This window comes from Clinocottus analis, unplaced genomic scaffold (assembly GCF_023055335.1).
Source record: "Clinocottus analis isolate CAN_PGR_092001 unplaced genomic scaffold, fCliAna1.0.p SCAF_9, whole genome shotgun sequence".
In the NCBI taxonomy this organism is placed as follows: domain Eukaryota; kingdom Metazoa; phylum Chordata; class Actinopteri; order Perciformes; family Cottidae; genus Clinocottus; species Clinocottus analis.
Genome location: NW_027176251.1, coordinates 7230772 through 7257384, shown reverse-complemented (window position 1 = coordinate 7257384; position 26613 = coordinate 7230772). Strand labels below are relative to the sequence as shown.

The window sequence follows — 26613 nt, the reverse complement described above, 5'->3', positions numbered from 1 at the left end:
ATAGATTATTCTGAAACGACGTAATCTTCACTTTTACTTTGGCAGTTTAAGTACATTTCGATGCAAACTCAAGTACTTGACCTTTATTCCACACTGCGAGTGAGATAGCGTCGCTGGGACTGTTAACATACTGGTCAGCTCCGAGTATAAGCACACACACACACACACACACACACACACACGCACGCACGCACACACACACACACACACACGCACACCCTCCCCCTCCCACCACATGTTTTAGGGATCCGGAGCACCGCCTCTGGATTGATCCCTCTGAGTAACGCATGCGATGAGTGAACCTCCCCCTTGATGCGTCTCAGCCACAGTGAGTCACAGCTGGCTGCAGAAATCCAGCGCGAGTCTCCGCCCGAGAGGACGTTCACTGAAGACTGAAACACTGTGCAACAGTCTCATTTTACGCGTCCAGCAGCCAGGCATTGTCCAGAAACGTTGCACAAGTGAAACTGATCTCCAGCGACGCGTCAGCAGCCCGGAGGTGCAGACTTGACTCGAGGAGAGAGGGGGGAAAAAAAGCAGAAAGGAGACAAAGTAGATATTTCTGCTCGTCTGGAGTTTTGGAGGGAACAAAATGTCTAAACCTGATTATTCCGGCACGTTTCATATGGTGGAGCAGGACAACATGGACGGCTACCTCGCAGCTCTGGGTAAGACTGCCTCATCGGCGTTGCTTTCACACAGCTGTAACCCCCGAAGACAAATCCTTTTTGTGTATTAAACCCCACGTCCAGACTTTTGTTGCACCTTTATTTTGAAACTTGTGTATTTGTAATGTTTTGAGTTCATCTGTTTAATCATTGATTTCATAATGTGGATCATCTCCATTTGCAGCTGCACATTAGTGAAATGAAATCAGCACAGTGTCCTCTCCATGACCCTATATGGGTGGATCCACTCTGTCTGCACTGAGACAAGACAAAGCTCCCCTTTAATAACGGAACAATAAAGTATAGCTCATGGTGTATTAATCCTATTATGAATTATCTGCTCTTAGATATTAATTTTGCCCTGAGGAAGATTGTGTGTTTGCTGAGGCCCACCAAGGAGATCGTCCATGACCCGGCCACAGGGGCCATGAGGATCCGCACTCTCACCACCTTTAAGAACTTCAACATGGATTTTACTATCGGAAAAGAATTCACCGAAGACTTGGGACCCGTGGACGGTCGTACTTGTCAGGTGTGTATTGTTATTCTGGATATGAACATGATCTTATTTGCAAATGTAGACAGGCTTTCTGATACTATAGTTATACAGTATCATAAGTTGCTATACAAGCTTGCTTTGTTTAATTTTTTTTTGGAATGTGTCCGGAAAGTCAACACACCGACTGCTGTGTTTTTGTGTTGGAACCACCCTCTGTGGCTTTAATCCTCCTTTGAGTCCACAATGAGGGACGTGTGTGTTTAATAAGCAGGGGATAACACAAACAATCCAATAGTGTTTCGTTTCCAAACTCATTCTGATTCCTGAATTAGCAGCACTGTCTTCCAGTGTACAAAATAACAAAAGAAAGTGTGAAAATTAAAGTGAAAGACAAGAAGAACAAAAAGTAAACTCATGGTCACCCTTCTGCAATGAACAAAGACTCAAGTGATCTGCTTTACATACTAATTGCACACCATGTCTGTCTTCACGTAGACCACAGTGAGTTGGGAAGGAGACAAACTGCTTTGTGAGCAGCAAGGCGAGAAGGAGGGACGAGGCTGGACTCACTGGCTGGAGGGTGATAAGCTGCATTTGGTAAGGATGTGGAGGGATGAAGAGGAATGGAGGGAGAAGGGATAAGAAATAAGGAAATTTAAAAAGCACAAAAAGGGAAAAGATAAAAGTGATACGCTAAACATGCAAATAGCATGGAAGCAATCATTTACTTTTTCCGTTACACTACACTACTGTCTTTGTGGGAAGAAAAAGGTCTGTAGGGCTTTGTGCACGCTTGAGGGGGGGAAGTAGCCTCAAAGGAAGGAAAACACAAGAGAGGCAGAAGACTCTTGAATGCATGTCTTTTATGAAGTGCTTCTAACTAAATAAGAAGAGAGAGGAAAGAGTTTCTTCTCATATTATTTGTAAAAGAGTGGAAGTTTACAGATAATCTGTCAATTAAGATTTCAAATAATCTCCCATGTCCCAATAAATAGCTCTCGCAGGATTTCTCCTAACGGTGCTGCAGCTCGGACAAAGCACTGCGTTGTTCAAATTTAGAGGAGAAATTGGGAAAGAAATACCAGCGAGGATCAGCCTCTGAAATGGTGGATTTGAAAGGTTACGCAAAGCAGGAGAGGGGAGCAGCGAGAGAATAATGAAGAGTGATTGAGGGGGAGCTGGAGGGGAAGAGAGAGTCGAAGGAGGAGATAAGTAAATTGAACGGGAGACGGATTACAAGGTCAAAGAGAGAGAGGGGGTGGGGACGGGGTTGTATTTTGTATACAGTTCCAGGTTTGTGTATTACTAATTTAACTCTGCTTTGATGTGACAAACTGTCTAACTATTCATCTCTCCCTCTCCTCTCCTCCCAACATGTGGTCTTTCCCTCTCTGCAGGAGATGAGAGTTCAAGGCATCGTTGCCAAGCAAGTCTTCAAGAAGGCTGTTTGAAGTAACTGCAACTATGTTTTAGTGGAAACAATCTTAATTGAATGTAGTTAAGGCAAGGTACCAGTCTGAATAATGTTTATAGTTTTATGAATTTTTACTCTAATCAACATTATTTTGAAAATACTGAAATGTACATGTGTATCTTGATTGTGTGATGGTACTAACTGAAAAGAGCAGCTGAGTAGAATAACTTGTGTAAACATTCCCAACCTACTTCCTTATATTGCACTATCTATCTTCACAATGTTATAAACAAATCATACCGATGTCAGGCATCACTGCAGCATCTTTAATTCACCACACAAATATATATTACAAATATTTTGTTTAACCTAAAAAAGGGCTCAGTAATTCTTTGAAGCGGCTTGATACTGTAGTTTTTACCAATAGTTAGTAACAGGAGTAAATCGTTTACAGGGGGATATTTTCTACTGTGAATGATAAACATGAGCAGTTCATCTTCACAGCAGTAGAATGAGCTCCGATCTTCATGGTGATGAAGTAACACGTTGCCCTTCAACAGAGCGGCACCCTGGTGTGAATAGTTGTTGGGACAATGGAGCTCTGTGGCACAGAGGAATACGTTACACCCGCCATTGACGTGACAAACATACTCGTTAGAAGGATGCATTCATTGTTGGTTTGGGCTTTTTAATGGGATACAATAATACAGATATAAAACACAGGCTCTCTTATATAGAGGCGCCTCCGAGCTGGAGCTGAACGCCACGGACACTTAAGCTATCTAACGCTAGTTCTCATCCGAGGGACTGACTCTAACACGATTGTAAATGCATCACAGAAATATCACATCACTCGAGCTGAACTTCTCGTCAAAGTCCTGCAGGGGGCAGCAACCTGTCAGCCACCGTAAGCTTGTCAGAAAGAGAGGAACCCTCCTCTGTTCTTTGGATATAAATAGGTCCAGTTTAAGGTTTGAAAACTAGTTGCAGTAGCTCCAAGCCGGAAAACGGCTTCATCATACTGTCGCAAAAATATTTACTTGATTATGTCCCACACCACTCGTCCTCCTGTGGCTCTGAGTAGGTCCTCAAGAAGTTTCCAGTGCAATATTCAGAAGCCTTCTGTGGAGTTGTAGGAAGGCTGCCGTCCACGTGTTCGTGTGTGTCGCAACTGACCACGCTCTCATCTGAGGAGGATAATAGAAAATGAAATCAATGTTCAGAGTGACCATCCTTCAAAGTAATGTTACATCAAACATGCATTGCTCTTTATGTGATTACTGGCCATCTTAATGGCGCTGAAAGCTTTCATGATTATAGGAAGTCATTATAGACTTGGCAGGAAAACACCAGTCTACCAACAGATAATCTCCCCAGTTGGTGTTTTGATGATGATTTAGAGCGCTGTCTAACAAAGGAGTTGACATTTAGTGACTGTACGGCCACATCATGTTCATATTTATTGAAGTATTCTGATGTTTCTCATCTTTTATTCAGGTTTGTCAACAATCTGTACATTTTCCTTAGAAAGAAATATATGTACATTGGCGACAGGTCATGTAGGGCAAGTGAGACAGAGCCCTAAAAACAGTGTGGTTAGTGGTTTTTAGAAGTTGATATAGTTTAGATTAATGCATGACACAAAAATCATAAGCTTTCCTTTATCATTAAAACTGGACAAACAAAGCTTCCCAAACTGTTGGTGCATACAAACGCGGGAGCATTAAAAAACAAGTTGCGGACAACAGGGACATGCTCAGTATCATGTGAGAAACTGTGTGGGAAACATGAAATTGCACAACACTTTAATTACATCTTTTCTCTGAAGTAGTTTTAAAGTGTGAGGTTCAGTGGTAACATTGAAGTCACCAACCATAAACCACAACGGTTTGCGTTTTGGGTCTTCTGTTCCACTTCATACCATCTACAGTATGGTCATATCGTCACTTACATTTCCTGTCTTCTCTCAAATGTCAAATCTCTTATAGAGACATAAAAAATACATAAACACTTTAATTGAATAGTGTAAAACTGTTGTGTGTGTGTGTGTGTGTGTGTGCACCTGGGATAAAAAGTGGTAGTTTGCAGCCGTTCACGGCGCAGCTCTCCTGGCAGTGACCGTTCAGCTCTGTGATCGGTAACGACGTCTCCAGCTGAGTGGCCGGTGCTGCCGGGACCAGTCCAACCAGAGAAATGACAACGCTGGAGTCGACTGTCACATATATGGCTTCATCAGTATTAATGCAACATTATTATCGACTGTAATCATGACTTATTACGATAAACTTAGAACCTAATACTGGTTATTCAAGACAAAAGGTTTGTATTATAATCTATAATCTCTCACAATCTAATCTCAATCACTATTAGTGCCGTAGTATTGACTGTAGAGTGTGATCACTGTATCTGATCAACTTTTTTTCTAAGAAATGTTCTTTATATGTAAATACATCAATACACATGTCAAATTCAGCTCAGTGTGACTCAAAATGTAATGGGTACTCTTCCACTCACCTTCTGTGGACTTGAAAGGATGTTGTAAAAATGTCCTAGTTTCATTTTTCTCTGTGGAAACACAAGTCAGACTTGACTCACAGCCAGCAGTTACAAAATGGCGTCAAGATGGGAAAAATGATCAACCGATGATATAAAACACGTCAACGCAGCATCCTGGTGTGTCAGTGCGTTTGTGGTAATGGCCCAGCCTCGTTATCGGTCTTGTCTCGTGACCTTGTGTTAAAATGTACACGCTGCGTGCTCCTGGATATATTTAGGCCAAAACCAAATAACGACAGACAGACAACCACAGCGCCAGTGACCCCGAATGGATTAAACCAGCTACCAGAAGCACGAGTGACTCACTGAGAGATCTCCTCCAGGCATGTTTTAAGACACAACATTTTATTTTAGGATATGAAATGTCAGTATTCTGACTCCTCTCTTAAATTTTTAAGCCAAAAAGTCGTGAACAAGTGGCTAAATTAGACCGCAAAACGTCATTGCACAAACTAGATTATCTTGCTGAACAAAAAGTGTAAGTATCATACTTTTTATCTTTCTGCAATAATCCAAAATCCAATGTAAATATCTCGTTGGCTTTTTGTCAAGGGAACCAGTACAGGGCTGACTTTTGAAGTTGACCTCCTAAAATACGTCATCCCCGCACTCCTCTATGGCATCAGACTCATACTGGAGTTTTAAAGTAGTTGTGAAGCCCAACCTTTTCTCGATTCATTTCATTTTGTATATGTAAATTCCATTATTGGCACATTGCTTCACTGGAAATAAAATTCAACAGAACGTCAGCCAAAGCTCAAGACTGTATGCGTAGGACCTGTTTCTCTGTATGAGTTGTTTGATGTCTGTGAAGCGTGCGTCACATTACATCAAATAGTTGTCAGACTGAATATGCAGAGGATGTGGTTTGCCATGCTTACTGAGCTTGTTTAACGTCACCTTAAACAGCTTCCTATTGTACCTTTATGGGCAATTTACTTTCTTCTTTTGTGACACTTCTTTTTGCATAAGTGAATTAATATGAAAAGAATCAGGTTTGTAAATTTACATTTAACCTAAGATAAGCAGTAAGCTTCAACTGCACACTTCAAAGTAAACGGTGTCTCAGAGTTGTGTGCGTCGTGAGTGGGCATGTCTGTACATCGCTTTGTTGACTCTACGGAAACTCTCTAATCAAAGTGTGTGAAAAAACAGTGATGAAAGGCACCTACGTATGCCACATGTTATACACACCTGCTTTGTATGACTTGCGTTTGGCCCTCCAGCAGATGAGACCCAACAGGATGAGTGCGGTCAACAAAAGTCCTGACCACAAGCTTGTGGGCAATATCCAGGGACAATCTAGTAAACAGAGAGAGAAGATTTCAGAGAGACCTAAATACATTTTAAAGAGGTCTTCCTACTGATTGCAAACCGTAACACATCTTGTGGGAAGTAAAGCGGGAGTGAGTGATTACTTCCTCGGTAAGGAATGAAATGACTGTGCCTATAAAAATATTATAACTAATGTACAAACTATTAAAAATCGCTTGATACTACTGTAAGATAGCTGTATGATTACACATGTGAACAAATACTTTCAGTATGTTATAACGCATTTATGAACTACTTATACACTTGTACTAGTAATTCACATGTGGGTTTAAAACTGTATTCATGTAAATAACATACACAACTAATACTATGTTATTTTTTTACATTAATAAACATTTAAACATTTATTTGTATCTGCTTTCAACTACATTAGTGTGTTATGAACTATTAATTCTTTACTGCTTATCATTCATGTAAACAGTGAAATGTTCTCCTCAGCCCTTGTGGTTAGAACAGGTTTTTCCTTTCGTTTTGTTCCCAGGTAAACAAGTGTCACAGGTAAAATTCCCACCTGTTGTAATAGCAGAAGTCCGATCGATATTTGTGGTGTACTTGGTATGTTTCACTTGTTGTTTGACTGGATTAAACTGAGGAAACCTTTTCAGTCAATCGCGGATATCACAAAATTTAAACTTCAGCGTTCAAAGAACTTAAGTATGAAAGCGTTGCAATGTAGACATGTGGAGGATGTTTTAAACAATATGTGATGTCTAAGAAATAATCTGATGGCAGTATTTGTTAATCATCTTTATGATCTATTTATGTAAAGTCCTACAGCAGGGCCACAACACCAATTCATTTTAGCCAAGCCTGCAACATGGCAGCATCTTCAAACAGTTCCTTTTTTATCTGTTTTGGCTTCAAACTCCATTAATTCCCTCACATCCCTCCACATCCTGATTACCTGCATAGCGGCTTGAGTAAAAACCCCAGTACTCCTTATTTTCTAGCAAATGGGGGCAGCAGAACGAACTGTGATATATGACATTTTATGTTGATGATATGACAAACCTTTTAGCAAACGGGTGCTTATCACATATATTAGTTACAGAGGAACATTATTATTAATTTACTGTCGTGTTTTTGGCCGCTTGCTGAATGTGGGTGCAATATTCACTGTCTTTTTAGCTTTGATTTTCTTTTGTTTAGTCTCTCTGTTCTAGAGACGCCTTCTGGAAATATATGGCTCTCCATCTATTAAACGCTCGACTACATCTGCCAGCTAGTCGTTAACTATTGGTGATTTTTCAAAGCTGCCTGTTTTGGTCAGAAAAGCCCCCATGGGAGCCGTGAGTTGCAAGAACAAGGCGTGGACACTCGCGAGTCGCTACCTCAGTAGACCCCTTTCCCATTGTCATGTATTGTTTTTACATTGTCATTTGATACCTTTTTGTTACACAAATATAGATTACTGTAGCTTTAATGTCTATTCTCATGAAGTGACCCTTGATAGGCATAGTCACAACGACAGAATCACCCCTTCAGAAACATACTAAAAAGGGGGGGTCCACTACACTCTTCCTCATGAATATTTCTGCTGTGGTACTTTTTCTTCCTCTCATTTGGTCATCTGACATGTAGGAACTAAAGGTCATCAGGACCTCACGCATGATAGGAGCTCACTGCATGTTTTGTTTTGTTTTTTTACTTAAAAAGATTTGATGATCTTTTGGGATGATATACATTTGAAACAACAGCATTAATGTTAAAATGGAGACCTACGAGATTTGAAGTTGCCACATATGGCATCAGTGGTTGAGGTCCCTGGAGTTTTCAACACTCTTCCCAAGTCCTCACATCTGAAAACAACATACAAACCCAAACAAATTAGGATCCACCCAATGTGTGGTGTATCTATAATTAAACTTGCAAAAGGTCGGTCAATTTATGGTACATTTTAGGAAATTTTCACAAAGGAAGTTAAGCCAGGAATTTACATCAAAATAACAGCTAAGTGAATTTTTTGAGAGGGAAAACACACAAGAAGTCCATGGAGAGGATATGGAGGCTTTTTGGGGGGATGTCTGTTTCTGTACAAATGGGGCACGCTTCAGAGATGTTTAAGAAACCGTTCCTCCAGTGTGGAGGGAATATAGCCACAGCAGATGTGATGTGGATGTTTCAGGCTCGTAGACTGGTAATGTCAACCCACATGTGTTTCTTCTGCTGTGACCCGATGGATGATTAATACATGATGTACATCATACTCCATCACATTACATACATTGACATCCTTCAGCTTAAAAAAACAACTGTAATAGTGGAGAGGCAGTCTGACCTGGTATGTGTTTGACAAGTCGAGTGGAAATCTGTCACGTTGCTGTAAGCTCCGACTGGACACGGCGCACAGATCGTGTCATTCGTGTAAGTGGCTGCAAAATGAAACACATTTTTTCAGTGGCCATTTTGTACTGTGCTTTGTGTGGTGGGAACGCCTGCTTTACTGCATGGTCATTTACTTTGCATTTTACACTTGAAGCTTACCTTGAACCTTGACCCCTTCTCCCAGATTGCAGTTGGTCAGTGGCCAGCAGTGGTCACAGTCATCGTTGCTACAGTAGAAACCCGGCATACACCGACACACCGTATTCTCTTGAGCTGTACAGTCCTTTACTTTCTTCTGATTGTTAACTGAAAGAGTCAAAGAGAGATTTAGTCTATGCTGGAAAAGGAATCAGTCTTCAGCTACTGCTTCTGAGGTCTCGTTTATTCGTGTGTAAACATTTGGTCCCTGTGAAGGATGGAGCCGTGGTAGAAGAAATACTCCATACTTATACTTTAGGTGAAAGTAGCAATATATCAATGTAATAATACTGTGTTGCAAGTACAAGTCCTGCATTCAAAATGTTAGTTAAGTAAAATAATTAGCATTGAAATATACTTAAAGTACCAAAAGTATAAGTACTATTTATGCAAAATGGCACATTTTACAATAACTCTATATCACTGGATCATAATTAGGGATGCATTATGTGTAAGCGTCACTAGCATTGTAGCTGCCAAAGCTTGAGCTAAGTTCAGCTACTTAGTAAAAAGTTTAACAATTAATTTGGCTACACAGAAAGTTATATACCCTCCTAGCTGACTGACCCCCTTGGTAGTTAAAAGGTTTAATGAGATAAAAATAGAAACAAGGGAGATGTTAAAAAAGTGGATTTGTGATGCTGTTTACTCAATGAAAGATCACAATATCTCTATAAAAAAGACACCAAAGAAGAGAAGAGGAAGGAACTGTGTATGTGTTTGCACTACATAAGAAGTATATGTGTGCGAGCGTGTACAATATTGTGTGTGTGTCTGTGTATGTGTGTGTGTCGGAGGGGGGCGAGGGACTTACTGGAACTGCAGTCCTTGCAGACGTGACATTTAGGCAAGTGGTTTTTTGTGGCTGTGTACCGACCAGGTACACATTTGGTACAGTTGGTTGTGTGTGTGTTGTCACACTCATTCAGCATGTACTGTCCTGAGAGAGAAAAAAGAGATATACAGAATAATCTGATGTCAGGCTGTGAGGAAAATACTGTGTGTGAGGAATGTTAAAACGCTGCATAAATACTGTGTTGTGGTGCACGGTTCTATACAGAAGTTTGTCATCCAAAGAGAAAACATAGTTAAGATAAGTTAGTAACTGTAGCATTAAGATGGTGACTGACCTGCAGCGCAGCGATCACAGCATATCCCATCTTTCTGGATGTACTTATCCTCACTTGTGCAATTCATATTCGCAGTTGTTACCCATTCGATTACAGTCCTCCGCCTGTGTGTGAAATATCTAAGTTGAAGACTACGATGACAATCTTTCTCTTCACTCTTCCTTGAAACCTGCTCATAACATTTGCTAGTTAATTATCTTAACTCAAGAAGCATCATTCAAGGTGCAATCTCTCCTATTTCTACTCTCTTTCTGCTGTCGGAACTGTCTGTGACTACAGATGTGTTTCCCCTTCTCAGTCTGCCTTACCTAGTTCTCATGTCTTTTCTAATCCTACACAGTGGAAAACCCCAGTCACCCTAATCTGCTGTTTTCCCCTCAATGTCTCTCTCTCTCGGTCTCTTTCTCTGTCTGTCGCTCCTCATTTCCTTCCTGTACTAGCCCTCTCACTGTGAAGTAAGCCGTGTGTGTGTTTCCGTGTAGCGACAGGACCAAAGACTGATTTTGGCACACTTACTGCACAGAGCAAAGCAGCACAATGAAACATTTCCTCTCTCCACTACACCCTTTCCTTTCACTCCATCGCCATTGTTTCCACTGAACCTTTGTCCCAGTGGCGCAGGGATGTTGCTCAGCTTACACTGCAAAGACATTTTGTGGTTAACAGTCGATCTAAAAGGCTTTTGGCTCGGCTTCCTGTCTTTCCTTGTTACAGCAAACATAGAAAAACATATTTAGCTTTAGAAAAACGCCTGCGTTTGCAAAATATGACTGAGAGAGAAGGGAAAGTAGAAAAAAAGAATTATGGAGAAAAGAGGAAGGAGAGAAGTTGACATAGTGTATTTGAGAAGGGATTTGATCAGATCACGATGATACGCTTGAGGTGGGTTTGGATTTTTTCATTGTAGTACATTTAAACAGATTACCTCACTTTAATAATTAGCAATATGTGTGGAGTACTTGTAAGATAGAGGATGTTAATACATTAGGGTTATGACATTGTGAATGAGTGTTTTTTGTGATTTATGCATCATCATATCTGGCTCTATGTCATTTTTTTTTTTTATGTAACTGGACTTTCTCACATTAAATAGTATTTTTCTTTCTCAACTTTCTGGTCCTTGCTTTTTCTCCGCTCGCCTCTCATTTTCTTTACAATGTATAATTTCCTTCCTTGAATATTCGTACCTTTCAAACCTTTCCCAGTCTCCTGCTTCTCCTCTGCTCCCGCCCGGCCTACTCGATGCTGCTGGGATGGGTGGAGTCTCCAGGGTATCCCACTGGATATTTGCCACATGCCAGTCTAAACTGGAGCAGGTGTGCCCACAAGGGGCACACCCTCTCCATCAAGCTCATCCACCTGGACCTGGAGGACAGCCAAGACTGTGAAAATGACGCAATAATGGTCAGGGGTCATAATACACTTAAAATGGTTGTCCCGTAAGACGTCAAGGTTAATAACTGATTACAGTAATGCTGTATCCTCTACAACACCATTATTTTCCAGGTCTTTTCAAATGGAAACCTAATCGCAGTTCTGTGTGGCAAAAGGGAATTTGAGGAGCTTCAGTCCACTGTGAATCCCTCGCTCGTCTCCTCCCCGGGTGGCTGCCTCTCTCTCACGTTCAACTCCGACTACTCAAACACCAAAAGGCACACCGGCTTCAGAGGGTTTTATACCGATCAGGGTGAGACGTAGAGGAGAAAACGAATGAAATACTGAGTTGTAAGTACAGTTACTTTTGAAGATAAATTTAATGTCATAAGTGAAAACTTAAAAAAATAATCACCGTCCTGGGTTATTTTGTCTCAGGTGAGTTGCATTTATTTTCCAAATAAATAAGTAAAGCCTATGCTTCTGAACAATCTTCAGCATTAAGACTTTCAGTTTCTTTTAAAAGGAGCGGACTGTGGCTGACGTCTAACTCCTGACCTTTGTACAGAGCAGGCCAGTGGCTTCCCATGTTTCCAGAGTGTACTCTAAGCTAAGTTAAGCTAAGCTAAGCTAAGCTAAATGACTGGTGGCTCCAGCTACGTCTTTAAAGTATACATGAGTGTGGTGTTGATCTTGACGTCCTGGGTTTTACTGTGAGGGTAGTTTTGTGCCAAATTCCTAGAGTTTAGTAGGAAGCCAATCCTCATCACCACCTAAACAACTAATTATGTCCAACGATTCCTTTAACAGACCTCTTTTGCTCCCTCAGACTTTGATGAATGTAAGGACGACTTTGACCACGGATGCACCCAGTTCTGCCACAACTACATCGGAGGGTACCACTGCTCATGTCGCCATGGTTACTACCTGGATGCGGACAAACACACTTGCACAGGTACAAATAATCTCATGATTCAGTTCAGTAAATAACCTACAGAATGAGTAATTCAAATATGACGGATGGAGACAAACCGAGGAAGGCAAAACTAAACTGAAAGATGAAGTGAAAGTAAGGAAGCAGAAGCAAGTCAGACGAGGAGAATCACACGGCACAGAGGAGGATTGTGTAGTCATTGATTTTGTTGACTGTGATGACAATGAAACGTTTTCTTCAACACAGTGAGTTGCACTCAGGATCTGTCAGGGCTGAACCATGGTGACATTTCCAGTCCCTTCTGGCCTGCTCCCTATGTAGCGAATGCTAGCTGCCAGTACACCTTGTCTGTGGCGCCCACCCTGCAACTGGAGTTGCACTTTTATGAAGATTTCGATGTAGAGGAAAGCCCCAATGGTCAATGCAGAGATGCACTGAGGGTAGGTGTTGAGATAAAATACTTAAACTTCTAACTGGACAGAGAAGGAATCAAAGTGGGAGTTCAGACAAAAGTGTAACCATGAATTTAACAACAAATACACATCTTTTGACCATTTAAGAGGCTCTTTGTGTTACACGTTTTCAAAATGTTTTGTCTTAATTTGGGTCTTTTTTTATATGTGCAGTGAGTCATTTTCTAGACACTGTACAGGCGGAGGGACACTTACACATGTACGTTTCACAAGAGGACCTGAGACATGTACAATGTGAGACAATCATTACCTTCAGTGTTGTGTTTGCAGATTGAGACTCCTTCTGGGATTCTGGGGCCGTTCTGTGGCCACACGCCTCCCCCGTCTCCCTTTCTCACTCACTCACATCATGTCCAAATCCGCTTCACCTCTGATGGTTTTGGCACGAACAAAGGCTTCAGTCTACGCTTCGGGACCAGCGGTACTGCAGTCTCCTCACTTGTGACATGATGGGAAAGCAGAATTTGTCATGAAATGTGTTGGTCACTGATCACAAATGATCATGATTGTTCTTTTCGCTTGTAAATTACAGACAAGGTCTGTCCAGCAGTGGTGACCTCTCACTCCACTATGACTACTCAGCAACCAGAATATCATAAGGGTGAAACGGTGACAGTAACTTGTGACCTTGGCTACTATGTACATACTGTAAGTAAACAGTGAACCAGAAGTTTTAATACATTTACATTCAATGTATTTAAGCCACTTTTAAGCTAATTTAGTTCTCCTTTTGCAAAGTAGCCAGGCCCCCAGACCTTGAAATCACAGTATGTGACGATATGTCAGAATACAGGCGTATGGACTCCCAATTACACCTGTGAACGTGAGTTTGACTGCAACCAGTTTTTCTAAATTTTTGTCTTGAATTTATTGTTTTTTTCACATTGTCTTCCACAATGCCTTCCCGTCCCTTTTCTAGTTGTGGATTGTGGATATCTTGATATCCCAGAAGACGGCATCCTTCAGGTGGTGGGCTCCGATAACCTACATACTCAGTACAACGACCAGATTCAGTTTAACTGCAGCTCTAAGTACTACACACTGGAAGGAGATGGTGATTATAAGAAGCTTGTTTACATCTATTTTATGATTCATTTCTCTGACTTGCTTTTAAGACTGAAAACTGTTCACATTTTTTTCAATCATTCATTGTTTCACCACAAGGCTCCCTCCAATCTTTCAGACTTGTACACCTGCACTGCCAGTGGTGAATGGGTATCACGTGGAGGCCAGACAGAGATGCCGAAATGCATTGAAGGTACGACCGCCAATGCATTTCTCATAGTAGCCACTTTTGAATCACATGAATCTACCTTCATAATAAAGACTTCTTGTGTTTTTCAGTGTGCGGGAAGCCTGAAAATCACCCCGCAAATGCAGCCAGAATTTTAGGAGGTAAGAATGCAAACATGGGAGAGATACCGTGGCAGCTTTTGATTAAAGAGCCGAAGAGAGGAGGAGCATCATTGATCAATGACCGATGGGCTGTCACAGCCGCTCACGTTGTGGAAACGGCCGAGGAAACCTCTTTGAGCCTGTATGGAGGATTAATAGATGGAAGACTGATATCAAATAAGTTGTCTGATGGCGTTGTAATGTCCAGTGAGAGGATCATAATTCATCCCGACTACATCAAAGACATTTCTCTAGAACGCACTAATTTTGACAATGATATTGCTCTCATTAGATTAGCTTCCAGGGTAAATTTAGGCCCAAACCTCCTTCCTATTTGTCTGCCAAAGGTAAACATGAGCCTGCTGGATAATGAGCAAGGCACCGTGTCAGGCTGGGGGATAACAGAATCCAGGACGGAGGGTCGTTTCTTCACATCTACTTTGTTAAAATATGCTCATATTGGTGTCTACCCCCTTACAGAGTGTGAGAATACACCTTACACACATACAACTCATAAACGTATGACTTTCACTAAAAACATGTTCTGTGCTGGAGCGCCGGGAAAGGACAGCTGCCAGAAAGACAGTGGAGGTCCGTTTGTTTCGCCCATGTTGACTGGAGGCAGTGAGGCATATCATCTGACTGGCATTGTGTCCTGGGGGCTCCCCTGTCAAGAGAGGCAGTACAAGAGTTATTACACCAAGGTGGCTAGTTATGTGGACTGGATTAGGGAAACAATAGATGCTACAGAAAAGTAGGGAAAGATGAAAGATGAGGGAGAAAATACTTAAATAATAATCTAATCAATTACAGGAAATGTGTTTGAAAATAAAGACGACAATCTTGTCATGAAATGTACCAACATGAATACCATGATGCTGTGATCACATTGTTTCTTCATACTTACCTTTTTGTATTAAAGCAAATCAACTGCAGAAAATGTGTGTTTCAAGGAATTTAATAATGTACTGTCTTTTTGTCTGGTAATCATCCGATACACACAAAAACCTATTTTCTATCAGGGGACTCCGAACACTGGAATACATCATATTTTTGAATGTATTTAATCATTCATACATGTGTGTTTCACTCAGCACTGTGATAAAGCTTTTATCAGACAAACATGCCCTCACATATAAAACAATGACTTCAATAACTCATGTTGTTGCTTTGTTTCAATTCAGCTGGAACAGTTATTTTAAGGACATGTAGACTAAAAACATAATCATGTTTAACTAACAACCTGGAAGAAAACGGGAACAAACTAAAAATCATATAATTTTCACTTTTTTATTCAAATGTCCTGTATTCATTTGTTTCGGGATTTATTCTTATATTTATGATTATGTATGTTTTTTTGACCCGATATTGACAATGAGGGAGGATCACGACTTCTTTGTGCTTTTTGCCTGGTTGATTATTGCACAATGTGCTCAATTGACTTTGCTGTGGCAAGCAACAATCAGCTGCCTCTCATAATGTGTTCAAACCCAAATGTTTCACCAACATGTCGCTTCTCAAGTGAAAGGCATTGGCTTCTTTGCAGATGCTGATAAAAGTGTAAAAGCGCCCTCTACTGATATAATTAGGTTTCTAGGTGAAGGAGCGAGAGTTTAAAAATGGGACCTGACAGCTAAAATCCAAATAGGGTTTATTTTTTTCTAAAGCTACTCTCAATAGATAATATAAATGAAAGGAAATAACACAGGTTTGAATTTGATTGGAGATGTCTACTTAACAAGGTCTTCCTAATTCTCTATTTTAAAGGAATTATGTGCATCATCGACCCTGTCTCGTGTCTTTTTGCCAAGACAAACAAAGCTTATTCCTGGCATTGTCTCAGTGAGTTGCTAAACACTGGAACTGACAGACTTTCGTGACATTAATGTTCCATTTGAAGGTGAGACATTTGCTCCTGCAGCAGCAGATCAGTTCACGCTCATATTAATCAAGAAATGGGGTGGACTTTCTGTATCGTGTAAGTTTTATATAGACTTTAAAACCCATTTGTTTGTTTGTTTAAAACCCATTTGTTTGTTGGAATTTTTCTCAGGAAATTCTAGCTTGAAGTTCCCTCTGAATACCTTCTGTCATTGTGGAACTGTGTCTTATATCATTTGGGATCTTCTGTACAACCAGTATTAAATCAGCAGTGTTTCACAGGTCGGCTCTCAACATGCCACCTATGTAAAGCCTCAACAGTATTATATGGTTGCAACTCTCCTGTTGATTGTGTCACTTATTTGCTCTTTTTCTGTTTGCGTAACTTTGGACCAGCAGTTCAGACGACCACAAACTGATAAACAGATCGAACTCTCTCTGTCCCTGCACCTCTCCAGGTTTCTGTATGTGTCGGCGTGTGAGTGCCGGCAGATACCTGATCCAAAGCCCCCAATGCATGGGGCGGTCCAGTCCCCCCAGTATCCCCAGCCTTACTCTCCCAACCTGCAGGAGCAGTGGGACCTCAGTGTGCCGGAGGGCTACCAGATCCGAATCACCTTCACACACCTGGACATTGAAGCTTCTGCAGGCTGCTATTACGACTCCCTTACGGTCAGATATTATTAAACACAAACAAACAAAAGACCAGTGTTGTGGTGTTTGAGTTCTGAACTAAAGTAGGACTTGAGTTTAGACATCTTGAATATTGACGACTTAATTCTTTTTGTACCAACTACACAGTAAATTTGTCAAGGTAAAACTCAAATTGAAAAAAAAAACATTGTGTAGGAAGAGGATTCATGGCGGAGGAAATGGAATAAAGGAACCGTGGTGGGCGTGGTCACGCTGTTTACTAAAATAGATTTTATTCTGAATATTTTATCCTACTCTATTGGCTACGGCCAGTAATTACGCTCCAAAATGATGGAATATTACTCCCTTTAGAGGAAAATAATAGTAACTCCTGAAAAAAATCATTAAACCAAAACAATGAGCTAAAAGATGTTAAAAAACTTCTGTGAGTCTGAGAGGAACTGTGGAGTCTGATGATAATTTGTCAATTTGAGCAACACCCTAAATACACATAGTCATTTAATCCATAGTTAACATGAAATATATACATATTAGACTTAGAATAGACTCAGACGTGGACTCAAAGACTCCAGATGCAGCTTTAACTTGAGGTTTGGTGACTTCACTGAAACGCTGCAATAGATTTGGCTGCTTCTAAATGCTGCATGGTGTATAAACCTTCTCACTGAAGATGTGATCCCTCTTATCATCCCTCAGCTGCTCTATGATGCAAAGATCCTGGAAAGGTTTTGTGGCCAGGAGAACTCGACTGATGGGCATCACCCTGGCAGCCAGCTCATCTTGTCTCCAGGCAACAGACTCACCCTGATACTCCAAACGGATGACAACAACCCAGAGCGCCATAAAAATGTGGGCTTCTCTGCTCAGTACCAGGCAATAGGTCGCACTCTTCTTCTTTCTGTCATTTCACTCTTTCATAACTGAACGACCTCCCACTAACTTGTCATGTCTCTCATTATCAGACGTAGATGAGTGTTCTGCGCCAGAGCCTCGAAATGGCTCGGGTCCGCTCTGCTCTCAGATCTGCTTCAACACCCTTGGCTCATACGTCTGCGCCTGTCACCACAGCTATGAGCTTCAGCCAGACCAGCACACGTGTGTGTGTGAGTATTGTGCAGATTCACACTCAGTCAAACTGTTGTCACACAATTTTCAACTGCTTCGACCAAATCCAATGTCTACTTCAGTCAGGGATGCTTGTGAATCTGACTTGCAACAAAGACTCTACTAAGTCCAACTAAGTACAACTAAGACTCTACATTTCATCAAACCGTTGATCTGAGTACATTTTGCATTGCCATGCATTGCTGGTAGCTAAGTCTCTGATGAATGAGCCACTGACTGGGAAGCATGAATGAAGCACCTGATTGAATTTAACCTGAATGTTCATTTACCGATTTCCCAGTATCCTGCAGCGGCGGTATGTTTCATGAGCTTGAGGGACATCTGTTCAGTCCAGGATACCCGAGTCCTCCGCCGCATGCTATCTCCTGTCAGTACATTATTTCTGTAGAACCTGGCTTCACTGTCGCTCTTAACTTCAATGACAACTTCCACATCGAGAGCGTGGACACTGAGCAAGGCCCAAACTGTCTCCATCATTGGTTGCAGGTAATGACGAACAGGTGTATGGAAACAAAGCATGAGCATACAAAGATATGTTAAATATGGAGCTGTGCACTCCTCTCTTTAAAGATGACCATCCCAGACAGAGAGCCCATGAAGCTGTGCGGTGGAAAAAGTCCGGGTCTGATAGTCACAAACTCCAACACTGTCACACTCGACTACCACACTGATGATGAAGGCCTGAGCCAAGGCTGGAGCCTGGACTACAACACACACAGTGAGGGAGCGAGAGGAATGAGAGCAGAAGAGAGCCAATGAGCTATTAAACTGCAATTGATCGTCAAAACATTTTCCACTAGTTAGTTACTATGTATGCAGCGGTGGTCACATGTCTGCTTATCCATGGTGTTTCTAGGAGTAAAGTGTCCATTTCCCAGTAATATGGCTAAAGGCAGGGTCACTCCTCTCTTGACCGAATATTTCTACAGAGACTACATCTTTGTGCAATGTGACCCAGGATACAAGCTGGTGATGGTTAGATGAAACTTCACTTTCTTTCTTTCTTTCTTTCTTACAATACAGAGGGAACTTCGATATTTGTCCCTGTGAGCGATATAAAAACGGATATTGGCTGATGATCACTTCCCCTCTTTTCTCTGTCAGGACGGTAAGGAGATGGAGGGTTTCTCTACCGAGTGCCAAAGCAATGCAAAGTGGCACCTCCCTCTGCCAGAATGTCACAGTAAGTTTACCTTGAAGCTCCAACAGAAGTCTAAAATTAATGGAATCTTTATTGGGATTAACAACTATTTTTTGTGTTACCAGCAAAATAGTAATTGTTTTTTGTTTTGTTCTCCTGCAGTACTTGATTGTGGGGAACCTGAACCTTTACTGAATGGAGGAGTGACCTTCCTGTCTGGCATTCAGAATCAGTACCGTTCTGTTATCCAGTATCATTGTAATGAACCATTTTACACTCTCCTTGGGGGTATAAATGGTAAGATATTAACATGTAGTCTTCTATGATGTTCAGACTTTTCCTACCATTCCCACGAGCTGATGGTTTCCATTAATATAGCAGCAAAAAACTATATGCAATGTAGAGATATATTGGAGTCATGTCAAACTGAGCAGAGAATGAATTTGCCCTTCCTCTGTGTGTTTTGTTATCCGAGCTTCTCCTTGCTATGTTACACTTGCCTGCCACACATGCATGTTAGTGGATGTGAGCGTGCCCCAATGGCTAGCTCACTGCCTCAGCGCTGTACTGCTCTCATATGGCGGTTAGAAGTGTAGCACTCACCATCCACTTCCCCATTAGGTAAATACCTGTTACCTAGCTCTGTTAGCACTGTTTAAATAGTTTGTGTCATTAGCGCACTATTAGCACACTGTTAGCGCACCGTTAGCGCACCGTTAGCTACAAGTCGCCAGCTCAGGCGTCCCCATGTTGGCGCTGTTAAAAAACAATCAGAATGCTCCCAACAGATTGATTTTCAATGTAGTGCAGAAGTTAAATAGCATTTAACTTATATGCATTTTGAAAGCACATTATGAGCAAAATTGTTACTTGGGTTGTCACATATACATGATGTGTAGTAAATGGGCCCAAACATGCAAAGCCACTGGTCACTGAAGAGTAACTTAACACCAACTTAACATAACTTTCACTGCCCTCTAACCATCACCGACGGGTGTGTTCAGAAGTGTACACTGTTGCACCTGTAACTCCATCCATCAGTGATGTCAAGGTGTACTCTGGAGTAACTTCTTCATCACTCAAGATAAAGATTAATGTCAAACTCCCTGCTCTCCAGTTGTCTTCACCTGTGAGGCAGACAGAAAGTGGAGACCCAACAACGATATTGTTGTCACTCCAACATGCATACCTGGTATGGCTTTTCATTACAAAAATAAAACCCTGCAAAACGTAATGTATCTTAACTGAATCGCAAAGTCAATAGTTGTGTGAAACTTGATAAACACATGCACACCTGTATCCCTCCAGTTTGTGGCCAGCCCACAAAACTCATCACTTCCTATCAAAGGATCATTGGAGGCAGTGAAACGCCACAGGATGCCATCCCCTGGCAAGTGCTACTGAGTATAAATGGACGAAGAGGAGGAGGCATGTTGATTGGAGACCGTTGGATCATGACTGCTGCTCATACTATGATGGAAAATGGAAATCCAGTTTCAAGTGAGACTTTACGGGTAAGTGTGTTACTATAGGTGTTATCTGCATGCCTATGGCCTCCCTAATTTTTTTTATTTACATTGAATTCATTTTATGCTGCTACGATTTTCAGATTTACATGGGACTCACTGAGGTTGACCACAGTTTGGGCTCTCCTGTGTTGGCTTCCTCGGTCCACATAGCCCCTGAATTCAATTTCTCCAACGTCATAGATTTCAACCACGACATTGCACTGATCAAAATGCAAGACTCAGTCACATTCAACTCATCCATTATGCCAATATGCTTGCCAGCAGAGGGCGCCACATACATCCCTGGCTTGATGGGGTAAATGTTCAACTGCTAGGTTTCATTAAATTATGCTGTCTTATTAATTTTATGTTAATGTTGCAATAATGTCACAAAAGTCCAAGATGTAGTCATAAAACATTAAAGGTGTGATGTTGAGAAGATATTTGTGATTTGAACAAGGGTGTTAAAGTTGGGGGTAGTTAGTGGGGAATGGGTCATTGCCATGTTAATTTAGTCCAGCTTCTGGACAGGAGACTGCTTTGGTTTTTTTTCTACTAAATTCAACATATTACTTTCTCTTTTACCTTTTTTCAGACTGGTGTCAGGTTTTGGATTATCAAAAATGGACAACAGATGGATTTTTACAAATAAGATGAAGTTTGTGCAACTCCCTGTGGTGAGGCAGGAGACATGCAGTAATTCGATCAATTTGTTGAAGAGGAAGAGAAGAGATGTACCAAGTCTGACAGAGAACATGTTTTGCGCTGGATTCCCTGAAGGGGGGAAGGACTCCTGCCAAGGTGACAGTGGAGGACCCTTTGCCCTGAGAGACGATGGACGGTTCTGGGCTGCTGGGATCAACAGCTGGGGGATTGAGTGTGGAAAGCAGGGAACATATGGAGTCTACACCCGAGTCAGCCACTACATGGACTGGATCAACAAGACGATGCAGGAGAACTGAAATTCAGAGTAGTTTATTACAACATGATAAAAATAGATAGAAATATATTCTTTGTGCATTGGTAATGTATTCAACGTCACAAAACGTTTTCAAATAAGACAAAATAATGATTTGACCCATTTAAAAACGTCCTAAAACTTTTGAATGAATGTCATACTGATTTTTTGAAAAAAGTAAAATACAAACTTAGATGTACCTGCACTTAAATTCACAAAACTATGTCTCATGTTCATTCAGCGATAGTAAAAGCATGTCACGATGAGAAGCGCCACCACGAGACAGAGCACACATCTTTTGAGCAAAAAACCTATCACATACAAAATTATGGCACATAAAAATAAAGCTAAAAGCTTAATGTGATCAGAACCCTAAAACATAACTGTCCAACAGTGATGTTAACAGAGAGGAGAAAAGAGCTGAAATAAGGGGTCTAGTTCAGAGGTCAGATCATAAAACCCTGAGGTCAGAGCATAGTAGACAAACAACAAGTTGATGCTGGAGAACTAAGTAAAATTGTGGCGAATATTAGCAAACGTGCCTTTACAGATATGGTGCAACATTATCATTCAGAGCCGTGTGTACAGTGCTCCACCAGATCCTGAGGTAAATCCATCTGAATCCTATTCTTTGAAACATTTATTGTTAGTCACACATTTACAAAATTACAAATTGTGTTCATATAAATAAAACGTTCTCTCTCATTGGACGATCGCGTTCCTCTCACTTTCGCTTTCTCTCCTCCACCGCAGCGTTGCGCGCTGCGCATGCTCCCGACAGCAAGGAAGTTCCTGGTGGCGTCTGCCTCATAGTTTACTATTGGATTATTTGATATCAGCCTAGTTTAAAGTCTTTTGTGCTTCATGAGCGTGAAGAAGGAGCGGCTGTAAATACACACTCTAGCGATGCAATGAACTGCTGTTAGTTGTTGAAATCAAAAGTGAAAGTGCGGTGATGCTCTTGTGTTCACAGCAGTTGTTTCACTTTTTGTCGTCGTAGCCTTTTAACGTGAAACTTTTCCTTAACCACTCTTAATTTATTAAAACGCGATGGTGACTACAGTGATTGTGTTTGGATACCTCCTGACGTGCGTTTGTGGTAAGCGCGTTCATCTTTGCATATTCATGCAGCCCTAATGACGGACATGGCAATAAATTAACCTTTTGATGATCACGTTCACTTTTTAGATAAGTATTCATTCCACAGTGTCTGAGAGAGCTTGTGTCGGCTTTGTAAATTCCTGGAAAGAACTACTGAATTGGCACTAATATTTGATAAAAATCTAAGTCTCCATTTTACTCAATTAATTGAATCATATTAGCTGTTGAGCTAACCGACAATTTGTGTTTTTTTAAAGTAAATTTCTCTGGAAATCAACAATTGCTTTTAAATATCAAAACAACTAAACACTGTATCATAAGTCTCTGTCAAAACCCTGTTTTTTATTTTTCTATAATTTGTAACAAAACTACATAATTGTTCCAGAAAACATCCAAGACATTATTAGGTAGTAACGGAAGCTGAAATTAAGCCCTAATATTACATTAGTCTTATTTACCTGATTATGTCAAAGAAGGTCAACTTTTTCAGAATGTTAATATTGGTCAACCTTGTCAACCTTTCGCTGAGTCACCTTGTTTCCCAGCTGACAGGGTTGCAGATGTGGTACTTTCCTGCAGCCTGGTGGAGGAGGGAGTCGGACTTGGTGGAGCAGGAGGTGGCACACTCTTCGCACGGACCCCAGCCACTCTTGTCTTAAGAGACGTTCCAGTGACTTCTGACGAATCACTCGAAACACTCACTCCGTTTGTGCCGCCTTCAGTCCCTGACCCAGATGCCCTCCTGATAGAAGTTAAAGGTTTTCCCTGCCTTTCCTACGTATTACATTTGCTGTAATATAAGCACAACCTTGTGTTGAACTTCTCCTCTCATTCCTTTGTGGAAGTGTCATCACCTGAGATCCCCAACGCCCATGTGCTGCTCCATGCGGACTGCAATGAGCTGGAGGTGATGTGCGAGATAAGCCGTTTCTCTCCTCGTGGATCCCAGGAGAGTTCAGGATCAACTTATTTTATGGTGTCTCTTAATGTGGAGGCAGTTGAGTTCAGCACCGCGTTGATTCTGCAGACGTTGGTGGTGGAGAAGGACCAGACCTCCCTCGTACAAAACCAACTGGGTCTGCCTCTTAGCCAGTCGGGAACTCTTCCGACTGAGGGTGAGATCCAGTGACAGTTCACCCCAAAGTCAAAAATACACATTTTTTTTGGAGGGGGGGGGGGAGAGGGGCTACACATTTTTCTTTAATATCTCATTTCTTCTTCTCATTGAATCGTTCATGTTATCACTCTCGCTACTTTTGTCTTTCCTTTCCCTCAGTGATATTCCTGGTCTTTTCCCACGTGAAGTCTGTGTCTGCACCTCTGAGAGGCGACGCTCTCCTCAACTGTGGCTTCAAGCAGCAGGAGATACCTTTAGCGCAGGAAGTGGCCGTTGAATGGCGACTGCAACACAGGGGAAAAGGGTGGAAAGTGCTTAAAATGATGACGAGCCTGGATGAGGCAGAGGGGAGCACAGTGGGTGAGTACTGTGTAAACAGGTCTGACCTCTTCTGGTTTGTTTTGGGTCTTTAGGTAAGGGCGGCTTCTTGTAGATAGATGGATATATTTATTGTCATATGCACAGTTAACAGAGTTATGCCATACAAGGAAAAGCTTCTTTTTCTTGTGGCTCTGTGATGGCACTAATACTGTTGAAGATCAAACAGTGGTTTCAGTGGCAAAAAAGTTCATGAATAAACAAATTCATAAACTCAAAACATTAATTTATAGTGAAGCTTCGGGGACAATGTTTGCAAATTTCACAATCACAAAAGGAGCCTTGTCCTCTTTATCACATAATGAATGGATAATCCAAAGGCATTAACATTTAATTTGTTGAATCGTTCTGTTTGACCACAAGCTCTTCGGCTAGACTATACTAGTACACTAGTAAGTATAGTCTAGATGGCACAAAAGCTAAATGGCAAAAAACTGCATGAATTATACAAATGCGAGAGGACAAGAAGAGAGCCGTACGGGTCTAAGTTTGTGAAATAAAATGCTTTCTTACTAAGGTCAAAGGCTCCAGACCGAGCAAAGAAGATCTTAAGATTAGATAGTTTAGTCAATTCCTGTTTAATTTTCTGTCGTCAGTGCATGCAGAGAGGAGGGGATCCCGTATGAATGCCTCCCAGGTGGTTAGAGAGGGGAACGCCTCTGTGACTCTGACCGAGCTGAAGGTTAAGGACGTGGGGACCTACATCTGTAGTGTCAGTATTGGCATCTTTCACGCCCAGCAGGTCATTCAACTCCAGGTTAATCGTAAGTTTGACTCTAACCACTCAATTCAGAAAAATCCACTGATTGTCTTTCATTTCATTTCCTGCTCCTCTTTGTTTCAGAACCACCTCATGTTTCACTCTCAGAGGAGAAATTGGTTTTGAAGACAAAGTCCCCCCAGACGTTGAGCTGCCACTGCGCCAAATACTACCCACTGGATGCTCAGGTGCGTTCTAGACTCGAGCACATTAAAAAGGACCTACTTTTATGAAAAAATACTATGAACTAATCAAGGTTGAGTGATTGATTCACAGGACATCATTATCTGCTGTCTTCTGTCTTTCAGATTGAGTGGTTATCCCTCTCACCTACAGACACAGAGCCCACAGTGCTTCCAGATCAGGGCTCTCTGTCCAGCCATCGACAGCATGGTGACGGGACGTATTCTCTGTCTTCTCATCTCTCTGTGCCCTCCACTGTTTCCCCTGGGACTGAAATTACCTGCAGGGTGTCTCACCCGGCCCTGGACGCTCCTCTCTCTGTCAGTCTGGTGGTAGAAACACCACAACCAGGTATTAATGTGTGGCTTTTGCTGCAATGTTTAATTGCTAAGAGGCAGGGAGAAATAACACACAATGAAATCCCACTTTGAGATAGTTGATTGGTATTACATACTGTATTGTGTATTTAATGACAACACTGTATACAAATCCCTAATCCTGGTCTGTGACATTTTTCCCTCTACAGGTTCCTATGGGTGGGTTCTTGGTTTCCTGGTCGTCACTTTCCTTTTCTTCTACCAGGTCATGAGATAAGTCAGTTAGGATTTGTTCTAGGAGATACTCCTGACTTAAACCTGAGCCTAGAGGGACTTTCTTTGTGTCATTTGTGAGTCTGTAAATTATTACTGATTTTATTAGAAGCCATCGTCAGTTTTAGGCTTCTGCTGAACTGGAAAAATAAAATTTGGGGGGGGGAAATACATTTCTTTTTGAGCTGTATAACTTGTTTGGTTTATAAAATTTGCTGTCGAGTAGTTTTGGTGGCATTTTACTCATGTAGAGTTGCAGTAAGCACATTTGGGAGTTGCGTTTCTGTTGCTTGTGTGGCAACCCAGGGGACGTCCAGACAAGATTCACAATAAAACAGGCGTCTCAGAGGCAGTTGATGCAACACAACAAGTGTCCTTTCATAAAGAGATTGGGGTGAAGGGGATGGGGTCAAATGCAAACAAAAGATCCTCCCTGTTGGGGATCTTTGGCCTTCAGCCTTCTCCCAAAACAAGACAGTTCCACGGTCCTCTTTAATACTTACGGTTCAATGCTGCCTGTCTCCAGTGGTTCATAAGATCCTCTGCAGCTTGTCTGCCGCTGCTGCTGCTCAGAAGCTGGGGGACCGTCAGCCTGCTCTGATTACCTGATTGGCTGCAGGTGTGACCAATATGTGGCTGCAGCACCTGAACCTGATGGAAGACTCTCTCTATCGCCTCCCTGTGCTGATACGTTTGGCCTTTTTTTTTTTTTTTTTCACCCTTTTGTGCCACACCTGTAACATGTTAAATCTCAAATCACAAACTATACTTTCCAGCAAAAAGCTTTTTTTTGTTGCACATGAATTGCTTCCAGAAGTTTTTGACGATAAGAGGTAATACTTTCTTTTTTGGATTGTTTTTAATGTAGCCTCTGTTTATATGGCTTGCTTCTGATATTGTTTAATAAATTTAATTA

General features: G+C 41.5%; 4 protein-coding genes across 4 annotated transcripts; 3 read left to right on the top strand and 1 right to left on the bottom strand.

Annotated features, from left to right (window-relative positions):
• Positions 1-301: 301 nt before the first annotated feature.
• rbp5 (retinol binding protein 1a, cellular) lies at positions 302-3781 on the top strand. Its single transcript, XM_068569448.1, has 4 exons — positions 302-668; positions 1016-1200; positions 1663-1764; positions 2565-3781. The coding sequence occupies exons 1-4, from the start codon at positions 593-595 to the stop codon at positions 2616-2618; spliced, it is 417 nt and encodes a 138-aa protein (XP_068425549.1). The 5' UTR covers positions 302-592; the 3' UTR covers positions 2619-3781.
• Positions 3253-10507, bottom strand: LOC137780982 (tumor necrosis factor receptor superfamily member 5). The gene is made up of 9 exons (XM_068569447.1): positions 10126-10507; positions 9810-9935; positions 8957-9103; positions 8751-8844; positions 8195-8271; positions 6332-6439; positions 5096-5146; positions 4644-4793; positions 3253-3768 (listed from the first exon to the last, which is right to left on the bottom strand). The coding sequence occupies exons 1-9, from the start codon at positions 10190-10192 to the stop codon at positions 3626-3628; spliced, it is 963 nt and encodes a 320-aa protein (XP_068425548.1). The 5' UTR covers positions 10193-10507; the 3' UTR covers positions 3253-3625.
• A 321-nt stretch (positions 10508-10828) lies between these two features.
• Positions 10829-21764, top strand: c1s.2 (complement component 1, s subcomponent .2). The gene is made up of 23 exons (XM_068569732.1): positions 10829-11007; positions 11331-11529; positions 11632-11812; positions 12329-12454; positions 12680-12873; positions 13177-13327; positions 13439-13554; positions 13648-13729; positions 13826-13960; positions 14090-14164; positions 14251-15055; positions 16641-16854; positions 17533-17716; positions 17799-17939; positions 18242-18447; positions 18532-18679; positions 18818-18936; positions 19066-19144; positions 19265-19399; positions 20220-20294; positions 20411-20616; positions 20712-20926; positions 21206-21764. Exons 1-23 carry the CDS (start codon positions 10994-10996, stop codon positions 21570-21572), a joined length of 4167 nt encoding a protein of 1388 aa, XP_068425833.1. The 5' UTR covers positions 10829-10993; the 3' UTR covers positions 21573-21764.
• Positions 21765-22371: 607 nt separating this feature from the next.
• tapbpl (TAP binding protein like) lies at positions 22372-26499 on the top strand. The gene is made up of 8 exons (XM_068569445.1): positions 22372-22667; positions 23215-23427; positions 23515-23784; positions 23946-24146; positions 24761-24928; positions 25009-25112; positions 25233-25458; positions 25634-26499. The coding sequence occupies exons 1-8, from the start codon at positions 22619-22621 to the stop codon at positions 25699-25701; spliced, it is 1299 nt and encodes a 432-aa protein (XP_068425546.1). The 5' UTR covers positions 22372-22618; the 3' UTR covers positions 25702-26499.
• Positions 26500-26613: the final 114 nt, after the last annotated feature.